The following is a 14,558-nucleotide window of genomic DNA, read 5'->3' on the forward strand; positions in this document are numbered from 1 at the left end:
AAATACTTCGTTGATTTGAATCAATTCCTTTTGACTACGGCTCAAAACAACCTCATGCTGTGTAGCAGCAACGGCGAGAGGTACAAAACCGAAATGGTATTATAAAATGAATGTTCCGTAGAGTTTAAAAAAGACGTGGGTTGATTGAGTTTAAAGTGAGCACCAAATCAATTAATAGGTTTTGATTAGACCTTTGTTATCGTATTGTTATTAAGGGAAAGAGAAAGGATCAATCAAGAGTTCGTAAAAGAATCAATGATTATATTGTATGAGTTATTAAGTTAACGAGAAGCTTTGATCAAGACTGATCTAAGTATGTAATGTTACTTCAAAAGAGAGTTGTTTTACTATACAGGGTCTTAATTACGTTATGATGGTTCCGGTTAAGGATGTTTCTTAACGAATTTTAATAAAAGTAAATAATTTTGTCTGACGGAGTAAAGTGTGTACTGTTTCTGATTATAAAAATAATAGAAGGTGTTCACACAAGGACGGAAATATATAGAATGGTTCCAGATAACGATGTTTTCTATATATTTATACAAAAGAGAAAGTAGATATAGAAGAGTTTTTATTGAGACCGTTTAAACTACGTATGTTACTATTCAAAAGGAAAGTTGTTTACTTTACAGGATCTCGAGATTTACTGAATGGTTCTTATAAATTAAGATGTTTTCAAGTAAGTCTTTATAAAAAAAAAGAAACGAAAAAAAGAAAGAAAAAGAAAAGGAAGTAAGAGCAAATATGGCTCGGTTTGAAGTAAGTTTTGTGAGAGCAAAATATGTCTGAAGTTTATTAAAAAAAAGGAAGGGGTTAGTTATAGTTGTTTTTAAGAATGGTGTATCCATCGTACTTTGAAAGCTCTTAGTTAATATCTATGTGTGGTTAAAACGTTTTCTTACAGTGTTTTGCACAACGTTTATATAAACAAAAACGATATCGAAGACGCAATTTTGGATGGAAGCTTGGATTTTGAAGGATTTTTGGAGACAGACCGTCGAAACCAATTTGAAAATGAAGTGACTTCGAACCTCCGCTTCCTTCCCTCGGTACCGATGCTACCATTGATGCTGCAGGTATGGGCCGTATTAAGGCAATGTCTATCTTGAGAAGAAACAACATCATGAGGGGAACAGATGTACTTGCTTAGTTTTTAAAAGGTTTTATTATATTAAATATATTTTTTGTTTAATTATTGTTGTCAGTAGAAGATGAACCAAGATTGATATCACTATCGCCTCTTCGAATGGCTGCAAATCTATTCATAATAGTTTCCATATCAGAGATACGTTTACGTTTATCCTCTTCCAAATCGGCCTCTCGTCTACTTCTTGATTCTTCTAACAGTCGATATCTCTCTCTGGACTCTTGTAGTCTTCTTGTTTGCATGTCTTCCAATGCAGTTTGTCGATTACGACTGACCCTTTGCAACATACTGTCAAGGTACCGAATTCTTTGCTCCCTTTCTTCCCGTTGCACCGCTGCCATTCGATTCATCATCTCTACACCGAGTTGGCGGGCATGTGCCATACGCTCCTCTGGCAACTGACGAGCATCCTCGATGGGATCAATAGTTGACGAAGACTGCTCACCAGAAGTTCGATTATTTCTCAAAGTGTGGGTTGATCTTGGTGGAGGTGGTGCAGATGTAGGTGGAGGTAGAGGTGATGCGGATGAATATGGAGGTGGAGGTGGTGCGAATGTATATCGAGGTGGGGGTGTTGCGCCTGTCGATGCTGGTGGTACTGCGGATGCTGATGTGGGTGTTGGTGTTGGTGCTTCGGTTGCTGGTGTTGAGGTTGGTGGTGCGGATGAAGGTGTTGATGGTGGTGCAGGTGCAGGTGCTGTTGATGATGATGGTACTGAAGATCCTTCAGGATCAACAGAATCTTCAGCGGGGTAGCGATCGGCCAAAGATTTTCGGATCATCAATTGATCTACTTCCGTAGGTGTCAAGTACGTAGTTTTGGGACCATCGATCCAATGGCATCCATTAAATCAGCGACGTTTGATCTTCTATATGATCGAATGCCATTTTCCTCCATGTTGACGCTTTCGTAAATTACGTCCAGTTGGATGCTAGGATTATCCTGAGTGATCTTGGCAATTTCTTCATAGTGCGGTACGTCTGGGACAGTTCCACCAACTCCTGTTTCTCCTGCTCCGGTAAATATGCCTTTCTTGTCTTTCAACTTGCGTTGCATACTGAGATGCGTGACATTTGCTATGAATTCCCTGATTGCATCGGTGGTCGCATATTCAGCCATCTTTTCTTTGAAGAGAGCTGCCGAATGAACCCAGATAAACTGTTTCAAGGCAATATCTCCTCTTCTCAACAAGTGATTGTAGGTGCCTGCCATGATCTCAAGAAGGATACAAATAGCAACCTCAGGCCATAATTTGTATGGACGTGAAGGCCCATTGTCATCTTCGACATCAGCGTTGTTTTTCTCAGCTTGGGCATTGCTGTTGTTGACAGGAGTGGTACTGTGCTGAACAGTAGGGTCAACAAACACAAAGGTGCCAGCGTGTCTGCCACATCCGCGTATACCTCCACGTCCATTTTCACGACCACGTCCGCGACCACGTACGTTGTTTGGTGTGTTGTTAATTGCTTCAGTGTTGTTCATAGTGAAGTAAGCGATAAAAAGTAGTAATAAAGTAAAAGGGAGGGGAAAAAAATGTGGATTTAAAACCTTTTGTTATTTTAGCATTTCCTTTTCAAGCGAATAATTTTGAATGTACCTTGACTTTGATCAGATTTTTATTTCCAAACATATACGTATGTGTTATTATAAATTGGTAGTTGGTTTAATGTGGTTTATGTAGGAGTTTGTAAAGTTTGTAGTGAGCACCAAATCAAGTTATTAGGTTTGATTACGCCTTTTTATGAGTAGTAAATAAAGTAGGCTTTAGGAAGATAGTAATACTGTTTGAACGTTTACGTCAAGTTGAGTATAAGGATAAGAAATCAATAGTTTTGATTTAGGATGATAGAGAAATTATGTCTTCAAAAGTAGAAGAATAATATATAAGAGTTAAGAGATGGTTTTCTTAGACTGTTTGAAGTATGTATGTTTCTTTTATCAGATGTCTACTATACAAGGTCTAATAATTTAGAGAACGTTTCTTTTGACAGAGCTTTTGTTATAAATTAGAATAAACAAAATAGATGGAGGAACTTAATCTCGACTGTTTAAAGTATGTAGGTTTCTTATTACAGAGGTTTACTATACAAGATCGTGCTATATATTGAAGGTTTCTTGTTACAGATGTTTTTTAATATGTAAATAAAAGAGAAGAAAAAAAAAGGAAGAAAAGAAGAAATAAAAAATAAAGAGCGATAAACGACTCTGAAAAAATAGATGTTAAATTGAGATAAGAGAAGTCTGAATTTTATTATTTGAATTTTGGAAGGATATCTATATTTGTTATAAGGGCTTTTGTGACCACATGTTGTTTTTGATAAGGAATTTAAAGGGTGTCACAAAGTCACAGTCTGAATCTTTACAGTGTGTTATTTTGCCCATTTTTAGATCGCTTTTTCAAGGACTTCTTTTACTATTTTTGTAGAAAAACCGGGCAATTTATTTTCGGTTTCCGATCTTGAGAGCACCTAATGTTATTCGCTTAGGTCATCCTGCTTTGATGGCACTATTATTTCACTGGTTATTTCACGAATGTAGAGGTCATTATTCTACGCTAGGACGAAATGAGAATGTGACAGATGAACAAGGCCATGTGATGGAAGAACAATACGAAGGGGTAGCTACCGCCAGCCTTTTCTATATGTTAGCTCAATATTGCAAGACCCAACTGTTAAAAGCGGATCGTCGCTTTTCCAAAGACCCCAACTTTCTTTTTTGGGCGAAGGATGTCATTGAAAAACAAAATATCCATTCTGCCAATCGCCATACGTTGCGAACAAGTCGACAGCCCACACGGCGCCAAGATGTGATGGATGGTGAAGGTAATTTCCGTGATAATCGAGAGACGATTGTACCCCATACAATCCGCTCATCCTATGCTTATCACCGACGGCATTATCTCAATTTGAAAGCGATTTGTGAGCAATTGGTTCCACCCCAGTTATTTTTAACCTTTAGTTTGTCGTGAGTCCATTATGTCATCAATCCGCTAATCGGCGATTGTAACTTAATACACATAACCAACCGCAGCAATCGTATTTACTACCTTACGAACCAATACAATTGTAGTTACTCCGGATTGACAATTGTAAAACATACAAATAGCTTCAATTATCAATCAATAAACATTATCTTTATTCTCCTCTAAGAAGTTATTCACATAAGTCAAGACAGACCTAACCCTTCTGGCTCGGTATTTAAGCACCGTCTTCAAGCTTATTTTAAGTTGTGATGACCTGTCCCCCAAATTCAAGCATGCTACCGGATCCGAGGAGCCATGCACAGATCCCGTTATTTTTGCTGGCCTATACCGACCCAAATGGACCCTTTTTTTTTCCTACTACATCATGACGCGCTGGGGACCCAGTATTGGAGATATTCGTGATTGGAGTTATGTACTTGAAATTGAAGGTAAAAAAAAAAAAAAGTGAAGCCACAAGGTGAAACTAACCAACCCACCCCCTCTTCATGTTTAGATAGAGGAAGCTTCCACATGCATGTGGTACTTTGGACTCATCGTACGGCCCAAGAACTTTTGATGGATGAAAATATTGTCTATCCCCGTTTACCACCCATTGACGATCCTCTCTATCCGTTGGTAAGGCCTCTTCAAATCCATCGGTGCAATATCCGATATTGCCAGGACAGCAATCCCATGAGTCCATGCCGATTTCATTACCCCAAGGAACCGGTGGAGGAGGCCTACACCGAAAACGATAAATGTCATTACCGTCGCACCGAGGCGGATGTGTATGTCAATCCTTACTGACCATTTTTGTTGGCCATGTTTGAATGTAATATGGATATCCAGGTCAATCTGGGCCAAGCTGCCATGTACTATTTGGCAAAATACCTCACCAAAACTGACCACGATGTGGAATTTAGCCTTGCAAAAGGATGAGAAGGACGTCGCCGACAAGACAAAATCACGGCTTTTGAACATACGAAATCGCGTGTGGTAGGTACAGTAGAAGCGGTGTATGATGTACTGGGATTACAAAAACATCGTTCCTCGCGTCAAGTAGAGTTTACCCCCACCAATACCAACGACAGTTGCGATCGGACTTAGAGGGTTTGGATGAAGACGAGACGGATATTTACAGCACCAGTGTCTTGGAAAAATATTAGGCGTGCAAAGGCGGTGTCTACTTGACATTTCCTCACTTTGTTTGCTTTTATTACGAAGTGTACGATAGCATTCAAAAACGACGTTGGCTAGCCATGACACAGACGATGCACACTGTCGCATACCATGATGTGCCATTACCAAAGGCCATCAAATCAAAGGACAGTGTGTTTGGACTCATCCTCAAGGACACTCCCCGCGTATAGCGTACTCATTATACAAAGGCATGTCAGGATAGTGAAGGATATTATTAACATCAAGTGGTGACCCGTAACCCTGTATTCGGAACGACGTTTTAAGCTGCTAAAACATAACGATTAAGACCTACCAGTGGTAGTGGTAAAAAGTGAAGGTGATGGTAATAATAAGAACACAAACAACAACACCGGCAATGGTGGTACGTCGAAGAAGTATATTATCAACCTCGTGGAAGGAGGAGAGATCGAAATGACAGAAGGCGGTGAAGTACCCAGACGATGACAGGCGAGCGTATCCGTGAGTATGAAGGCATGTACAATACACTCTTGACCCCACAGCAGGACCTCATTTATCGGCAAATCCTGCATCATCTCACCGCGACGTACCACTTTGTGATTGTCGCAGCTGGTACCGTTTCATGCTACTTGCTGGCAAAATTGCATACCTACTACCGTCAACACGGTTATCACGTGGAACGATTAGCTCCCACAGGCGTTGCTGCTTACAACATTTACGGCGAGACCATCCATCGATTTATGGGGATGACGAATGAGCGTAACGAAGTGAACAAGCTCAAGCTCAATGACCATGTCAAGCTGTACCGAACGTCGGTGTTCCTCGTGGACAAATTCTCCATGATTTCTGTCGAGATACTCCGTCATATCTCATCCGCCTTTATCGAAGTGACAAATCGCAATGCCCCGTTTGGAGGAGTCCAGTTTGTGTTTTTTGGCGATGTTCGACAATTACTAACTGTCGAAGCTGAGCAAGGGTATATATGGCAATCATCTCCATGGCACTATGGTAACAAGCTGCAATTGACGCAACCCATTCGTCAAGAGGGACATTCAGACTATGCGGGTATCCTTAATAAGATTCGCGTTTACGATTTGGACCCCCACGTGGTTCATTTCATTCGTCAATGTTGCTATGACAAGGAGATATTCTCTCTCATGCCATTCGACTCTATATCACGCGCCACCTGGCAAACCTGGAAAATGCGCGCATGATTGATGCCTTACCAGGAGTCCGTAGCCGACATGATGCCGTAGACTATCCCCCTAACAACCCGATGGCAACGAGCATTCTCAACCCGGAAAGGAGACTTCCCAAGATGTTATTGCTCAAGAAGGACATCACCGTGATGCTCACGCACAATCTCGATGTCGAACACGGATGGACGAATGGATATTTGGCCGTGGTGGAAGAGGTATGTGATGGGGATTATATTCGACTTCGACATTTGTCCCATGGCTACAGCCGGGTAATTGGTAAGGTAAGTGATTATGTCTATGATACCGTCTATAGTAGGACACAATTTCCCTTTGTATTAGCGATGGCCTCGACTGTCCATAAGGTCCAAAGCTTGAAGTTACCGGCAGTAGCAATTTTCTTGCCAGACATGCCTTCCCATGGTAAATTCTACGTGGCTCTAAGCCGTGTGCCACGTCCGCAAGACGTGTACCGCTTTGGTTTGACCCCTACCGACGATACCAACGTCCGTCTGCGTGCCAATTGTGATGCCATCGAGATCATGAAGCGCTTGTTCTTAAATAGATAGAACAAAAAAAAGAAAAGGAAAAGGAAAATGTGGAACTACATTCAGACATGACACACATACCTTTAAACATACCCATATATACATATATACCCACAATTTTCTCTCTCTCTCCCTTGACTTTTTTCTTTATTTATCAATATTATAATAATTGTTTTGACTTTGCAGTATATACCATATTTAGTAATTCGGACTGTTCTTATTATTTTTGCGCGGCCAAGCGAAGCGCAGGTCGAAGCAACAGCATGTAAGAGCATAATAAACACCTACTGGGCTGGGAGGGGCTGTAAGTCCCGATCAACACGGTACATAAAACATTGAGTGAAAAAAATAATGATTAGCATTGTGTGAACTGGGAGGGGCTGTAAGTCCCCACCTACACAGTACATAAAACATGGAGTGAAAAAATAATCATTAGCATTGAGTGAGCTGCGAGGGGCTGTAAATCCCGACCAACACAATGCATAAAACACTGAGTGAAAAAAAATTGATTAGTATTGAGTGAGCTCGGAGGGGCTGTAAGTCTCGACCAAGGCCAAACTCTTTCTTTTGCAGCAATTGTCTGATCAAACCCGTTTTCACACACGGTCAACTTTATGTTGCTTTATCACGGGTCCGTAACCTTGCTAATCTCAAAGTAATCTTACTGAAAGAGCCGCCATTTTCAACACTCACAGACAACGTTGTATTTACTGAAGTACTATTTAGAACACAAAATGGAATATAAATTATTCATTATCAATAAAATGTATTTTTGTCCCATTTATAAACATTGATTGGCGTCGGTGGCCCGCTGCAGGCGCGAGATCGCCCCCAGCTCGAACGTAGGTTATTTTTACCGTAGCCAAGCGAAGGTCAAAAAATTACCGAAGTGGGCTGGGCCGCGATCTCGTCTTTTTAATAAAAAGACATGGCCGACATGGAACTATTTTAAAAATATGCTCTCTCTGCCAGTCCGCTGTCGGGTTGGTCCCGAACCCTGGATATGTCCGTGGTCTGAGTTTAGAGTTGCTCTTATTTGACCCGTTGGTCCCGACCCCTTTTTGGTTTGCTTCAGGTTTGGTCCCGAACCTTTGGTTAAGCTTAAAAAGTGATGTGCCGTAAAAATGGCAAGTGAATATCTTTAATGGCTGTGAATACCCTTTAAATGGCTTTGTAAATGGCTGTGAATACGTACCCTTATTTCTGAGATTCAGCACTACTGATAAACCAATCGAATATAACATGGGTAAAAGGGTTATGCTCTAATTTAACATGGGAAGAAAGGGAAGGGGTGATAGAAAGATCCATTTTAACATGGCAAACAAAGTGTTTGAATAAAAAGCCCTGGGGGTTTTTTTTGGGTTTTCTGTCTTTTTTTTTTGTCCTCCCTTACACAAAAACAATGGATCCTTTTGACCCCGCTACCTTTGACGTAGACGAATTCCTTGGATCCTATGCCAATGAACTACCCGAAATTAACTGGATAGACTACCTGGATCCGCTGCCAGAGGGTGAGGAAGAACGACCAGCGTTGGAAGAAGAGGAAGGACAAGGAGAAGAGGGAGAAGAAGCAGAAGAGTTAGAAGAAGAAGAACGGCCCTTGTTTACAAGTGTCGATGATGTGCGATTCCAAATGGGAAACGTCCTACAGGAGATCAACCGTATGTATGGGGAGAGAGGACTGGCGGTCGTGGATGAGGTGTTGTTCGATGTTCGTGCTGATAGGGCATTGGAAGCGGCGGTAGAGAAAATTCGAGGTGAGCTGGTGACGATGCCCGTTGTAGTCGCAGCAGCAGGAGGAGGAGGGTTAGACGAGGTAGCAGGGAGCTTGCTTCGCTGGCATGGCTATTGTGCGGCCGCTCCCAGAGGCCAAAAATATCTCTATTGGGCGCAGTTGTTGTCGTTGGTGGAGGAAAACGTCGTAAACGGGATGAAGGGGATGTGTCGGGTTCACCGCTGGTTCGACTTCTTGGCTGGAAGAGCAGCAAGTACTTCCGGATTATGCGCTGCTTACGGCGCTTACAATGGTTGGTAGCGTGAGTGGGACGTTCGGGGCTGCTATTGATGGTCGAAAAAGTACCGTTCAGTGTGGTAGAAGGTGCGAATGATACGGTGTGGCAAGGGTGGCAAGAGACCATTGCTCAAGATAGGCACCTTGCGTTTATGAATACGGTGGAGTTTTAGTGTTGCTTTTCGATTTTTCTTTTCATTTAAATATATATACAGTCTAGTTTTTCGTTTCTCTAATATAGTCTAGTTTTGGTTGTTTATCAAATAATGGGGTTTTTATTGTAAAAAAAAATTGAAAAAAAGCGAACAGAGCGCAAGGGGACATCCTTGAGTAAAAATTATAAAAAAAAAATGAAAAAAAAGAAAAGAGAGCCATCAAAGCTCAAGAGACATCCTTGAGTATAATAAAAATAGAAAAAAAAAGCAGGTTCAAAGAGACATCCTTGAGTATAGTAAAAAATAAAAATAAAAAAAAAAGCGAACAGAGCGCAAGGGACATCCTTGAGTATAAAATAAAATAAAAAAAAAAAACCTAGTCGAGCATGGGCTCTTGTTGATGGTGGTGTTGTTGTTGTTGTTGTTGTTGTTCGGGGGATGGAGGAGGAGGTGGAAGAGGCACAACGAGAGGCGAGTCATCCATGTTCGTCTTCATATTGACGGCAGGGTAGGTACCCAACACAACTTCCTTCACCGTGGTCTTTTTGGTACCGGGGCGCAAGCTGCTTCTTGTTTCCAAGGTCGCGTCTTGGATCGAGACAGGTGGGGAGACGGCACCGGGTCCAATGATCATGTCCTCTTGGTGAAGACGCTCGTAGAGGGAGATGAGTTTTTCGGCGAACACAACTTTGTCCCCGAGGGAGGTCTCACAGTTTTCCCATTCTTGGAGGCAATATAGGTGAATTAAAAATTCCAATTTCTTGGATGTGGTGGTGGTGGGAGTATCGGTGACTTGTATGGCATCGGAAGGCGTGGTGCTACGATCGACACTGACGGGTTCGATTAATGTCGGCCTAACTCTGATGCTTAACATCGCCCGCGTGGAAGTTTGGGAAATGTAGGCTGATGCGGAAAAGACGCCTGTAATATGGTGGTAACTGCCCGGCAGCATGTTTTTAATCATGTAGTGGATGAATGGGTAGCCGCTAGCGTAAATGGTAAAATTCATGCCCGCCATGGATAAACGGGTGGAGGCAGTAATGCGCGTACCATCGACCTTGATGTTAGCGAAGTCATAAGCGCGAGCAAATGGGGCGTTGATTTCGATTTGACGACGGCGGGCGTTGATTTCCATTCGATGACGGCGGGCGTTGATTTCCATTGGACAACAGCAATTATAGGTGAAAAAAACAAAAAAAAAGAAGAAAAAAAAAAGGCGGTTGGAAGAAGAAAAAAAAGGTGTGTGGTTTACAAAAAAAAAAAGGGTGGTTTACCAAGAGGAAAGGAACAGGTGGTTTACAAGAGGTTTAAAAAAAATATAAAAAAAAAAGAAGGTAATAGAAAAAAACCAGGGTTTGTTTAAGAAAAGAAAAAAAAACAGTAGTTCAAGAAAAAGTAGTTCGTTTCAGAAAAAGTGCGCCGTTGTGTTCGAGTAAGTAAAGAAAAAATGGAAAAAAACAGAAATGAGGGATGGAAAAAAAAAGAAAATGAGGAAATGGCGGGGGAGGATGTGTGAAATGGGGCTGCTTATATAAGCAAACCACTCCTATGAAATCGATAGGAATGGTTTCAACCAATGAGCGCGAAGACAACTCCTATCGAAGTCATAGGAATTGGCGCTATCCAATGAGAGCATAGAGTTGACTCCTATCGAAGTCATAGGAATTGGGCCCATCCAATGAGAGCAAAGGAGTCGACTCCTACCAAAGTTATAGGAATGACCTTACGTGTGACGAGAGTCCTATAGACGCCATAGGAATTGGTTCATCCAATGAGAGCAGGGGTGTGCTCCTATAGCAGCCATAGGAATTCGTGTTATCCAAGGAGAGCAACCCTCCATTCCTGTGCGTGACTGGCCTCCATGGAGGGCCAGTCACACTTATCCTTGTTTTTGTCTTATATCAGCTACACCCACCAGTGAGAGCAGGGATGTACTCCTATCGAAGTCATAGGAATTGGGCCCATCCAATGAGAGCAAAGGAGTCGACTCCTACCAAAGTGCTAGGAATGACCTCACGCGTGACAGGAGTCCTATAGACACCATAGGAATCGGTTCATCCAATGAGAGCAGGGGTGTGGTCCTATGGAAGCCATAGGAATTCATGTCATCCAATGAGAGAAGGGTGTGGTCCTATGGAAGCCATAGGAATGACGAGAGCAGGGGTGTACTCCTATAGAAGCCATAGGAATGTGTGTCCTCCAATGAGAGCAAGGCTGTGGTCCTATAGAAGCCATAGGAATTCGTGTCATCCAATGAGAGGAGCCCTCCTATCCTGTGCGTGACGGGCCCTACATGTAGGGCCAGTCACACTGATCCTTGTTTTTGTCTTATATCAGCTGCACCCACCAGTGAGAGCAGGGATGTACTCCTATAGAAGCCATAGGAATTATGTCCTATAGAAGCCATAGGAAGTCGGGTCATCCATGAGAGCATGGGCTGTGCTCCTATGGAAGCCATAGGAATCCGTCTCATCCAATGAGAGCAGCCCTCCTATCCTGTGCGTGACGGGCCCTCCATGGAGGGACAGTCACACTCATCCTTGTTTTTCCCTGATATCAGCTTCAGCTGGGATGTACTCCTATAGAAGCCATAGGAGTTATGTTCCTATGGAAGCCATAGGAAGTCGGGTCATACAATGAGAGCAAGGCTGTGGTCCTATGGAAGCCATAGGAATTCGTGTCATCCAATAAGAGCAGCCCTCCTATCCTGTGCGTGACGGGCCCTACATGTAGGGCCAGTCACACTGATCCTTGTTTTTGTCTTATATCAGCTGCACCCACCAGTGAGAGCAGGGATTTACTCCTATAGAAGCCACAGGAATTATGTCCTATAGAAGCCATAGGAATTATGTCCTATAGAAGCCATAGGAATCGTGTCATCCAATGACAGCAAGGCTGTTGTCCTATAGAAGTCATAGGAATTTGTGTCATCCAATGAGAGGAGCCCTCCTATCCTGTGCGTGACGGGCCCTACATGTAGGGCCCGTCACACTGATCCTTGTTTTTGTCTATATCAGCTGCACCCACCAGTGAGAGCAGGGATGTACTCCTATAGAAGCCATAGGAATTATGTCCTATAGAAGCCATAGGAAGTCGGGTCATCCATGAGAGCAGGGGCTGTGCTCCTATGGAAGCCATAGGAATTCGTCTCATCCAATGAGAGCAGCCCTCCTATCCTGTGCGTGACGGGCCCTCCATGGAGGGCCTGTCACACTGATCCTTGTTTTTCGCTGATATCAGCTTCGGCTGGGATGTACTCCTATAGAAGCCATGGAATTATGACTCTTACAACAGGCCATAGGAATTCCTGTCATCCAATGAGAGAAGACCTCCCTCCCTGCGCGTGACGGTGCTTCCAGGGAGGGTCGGTCAAACTCATCCTTGTTTTTCTGATATCAGCTCCACCTACCGATGGTGTGCTGGTGCCTTCTACCAATGATAGCAGGGATGTACGGGGTGTACTCTATAGAAGCCATAGGAATCGGTTCATCCAATGCGAGGAGCCCTCCTATCCAGCGCGTCACGGTGCCACCAGGGAGTGCCTTGTTTTCCTTGTACTCCAATAGAAGCCATAGAATTATAACTCCTATAGAAGCCATAGGCTTACATCAGCTTCACGAATACCTTGAATGAGGGTGAACTTTTTTTTTTGACTTCGGAGCAACGTCATACGCTTCGAGTTGTGGATTGGCGGAAAAATATAATTTTTTTGAACAATAAAAAAACAAAAAAAAAACAAAAAGACGAAATTTTTTTCTTCAAGTTCATCTTGGAGTCTCAGGCCTTGACATGCAGCGTATCTCGAGCTCTCAGTGGGTCCTGGAGTTTATCAAGACGGGCCTCTAGTTTTTCTCTAGTTTATCTAGACGGGCCTCTAGTTTGTCTCTAGTTTGTGTAGACGAGCTTCTAGTTAGAGACGTGAGACTTCGAGTTTGAGACGTCGAGGTTAGGAAGTTCATTTGACTCAGAAGAAGGAACTCGTTTTCATCATGGTTTATTTCCATTGGGCAATGGTGCCGCCAACGCTGCAAGATGATAATTTTTTTTCAGGCCACTTGTTTCTGTAATGGTATGAGTAAGGTTTTGCTTCGCAAGAGTGTTATAGGAATGCCAGAATTCGGAGGGGGGAGCGCTTAGCAGTAGACAAACTTTTATTTAAATAAAAACCATGGTATATGTTTATTTAACAAAAATGCTGTACATATTCATGAGGCGGCACGGGCATGAACGCCATGTGTAGTTAAACAGGCAAGGCCTCTGGGGATTTCTTCGTTGAACCTTCGAAAGGGAGGGGTATTTCAGGTTTAGGTGTAAGTCGTGGGATTAATACAACAGGTTTTCTTTTTGAGGCCAGTTCATCCAGAAAAATTCGTTGGCGACAACTAGGTGCACTACCCACTAGGACAGGGGTTCCTATATGACTAGGTACACCACATGACTAAGTACACTACATGTTTATGGTTAGGAGAGTGTGCGTCAAAGGGGGGGGGGGGGCGGGGGGGTTCTCCCCCCCTGCCGGTGGGGGTTTGCGAGGGGGGGAACGCCCCCCGCGACACGGTTATTTATTAGTAACTAATATGTCAGTCGGAGTAATCTGAGTATTAAATGTCCGGTCCGGAATCCTATGAGAGTCATAGGACGGCCAATCAAATTTCACGCTGAGTTCTATGAATCTCATAGGACTCGAGTCCTATAATTTTCATAGGACTGAGATTCCTATGAAATCCATAGGAATGCTTTCAAAGCCCGATTCCTATGACTTTCATAGGACTGGGGGAGGAGGGCAGGATTTCAATGACAGATGATCATCGACCATAGGGTATAGCGTATTTTTTTTTATGGACGCGTAAAGTAGGAACATATTAAAGTACGTTGGCAGCTTTTAATTACCTTGTTTGCCGTCTTGTTTTATTTATTTTTGGCATGAAAAAAAAAAGCGTACACCCACGAAAAAAAAAAAAAAAACAAATGACTTGGGATAATTTCTCGCTCTTTTTTTTTTTCTTTTCCCTTTTTTTTTATTCTGTTTTTTTTTTCTTTAATGTCCAACCCATTTACCGCTGTTGAAAGAGATCGTATTGAGGCGTTCCACGCCTTTTGCATGCAAAGACCAGACAGCCACTGTGCTGTCTGTTGTGAGATTTTGTACCCGGAGGAGGTGTACTTGAACTACGCCCAAGTGAGAGAAGGCGATAGGTGGCCTTGTGAAAATGACAACATACCACCGATACGACGACGACGACCAAGACGACCTTCAAGAGAGGATGATGATGATGAAGAAGAAGAAGACGACGTCGACGACAACAACAACAATAACAACAACAACCGCAACAACAACAACAACAACAACAACAACCGCAACAACAACAACAACAACAAC

General features: G+C 42.8%; 3 protein-coding genes across 3 annotated transcripts; 1 reads left to right on the forward strand and 2 right to left on the reverse strand.

Annotated features, from left to right (window-relative positions):
- Positions 1–1,188: 1,188 nt before the first annotated feature.
- Positions 1,189–2,630, reverse strand: EV154DRAFT_568880 (uncharacterized protein; the record flags this gene model as incomplete). The annotated part of the gene is made up of 2 exons (XM_051606099.1): positions 1,189–1,937; positions 1,961–2,630. The coding sequence occupies 2 exons, from the start codon at positions 2,628–2,630 to the stop codon at positions 1,189–1,191; spliced, it is 1,419 nt and encodes a 472-aa protein (XP_051452748.1).
- A 5,784-nt stretch (positions 2,631–8,414) lies between these two features.
- On the forward strand, positions 8,415–9,196 carry EV154DRAFT_486175 (uncharacterized protein; the record flags this gene model as incomplete). The annotated part of the gene is made up of 2 exons (XM_051598822.1): positions 8,415–9,039; positions 9,090–9,196. 2 exons carry the CDS (start codon positions 8,415–8,417, stop codon positions 9,194–9,196), a joined length of 732 nt encoding a protein of 243 aa, XP_051452749.1.
- A 358-nt stretch (positions 9,197–9,554) lies between these two features.
- On the reverse strand, positions 9,555–10,340 carry EV154DRAFT_568885 (uncharacterized protein; the record flags this gene model as incomplete). Its single annotated transcript, XM_051606100.1, has 1 exon — positions 9,555–10,340. The coding sequence occupies one exon, from the start codon at positions 10,338–10,340 to the stop codon at positions 9,555–9,557; it is 786 nt and encodes a 261-aa protein (XP_051452750.1).
- Between the last annotated feature and the right edge of the window lie 4,218 nt (positions 10,341–14,558).

Source organism: Mucor mucedo, assembly GCF_025094135.1.
Source record: "Mucor mucedo strain NRRL 3635 chromosome Unknown EV154scaffold_136, whole genome shotgun sequence".
Taxonomy (NCBI): domain Eukaryota; kingdom Fungi; phylum Mucoromycota; class Mucoromycetes; order Mucorales; family Mucoraceae; genus Mucor; species Mucor mucedo.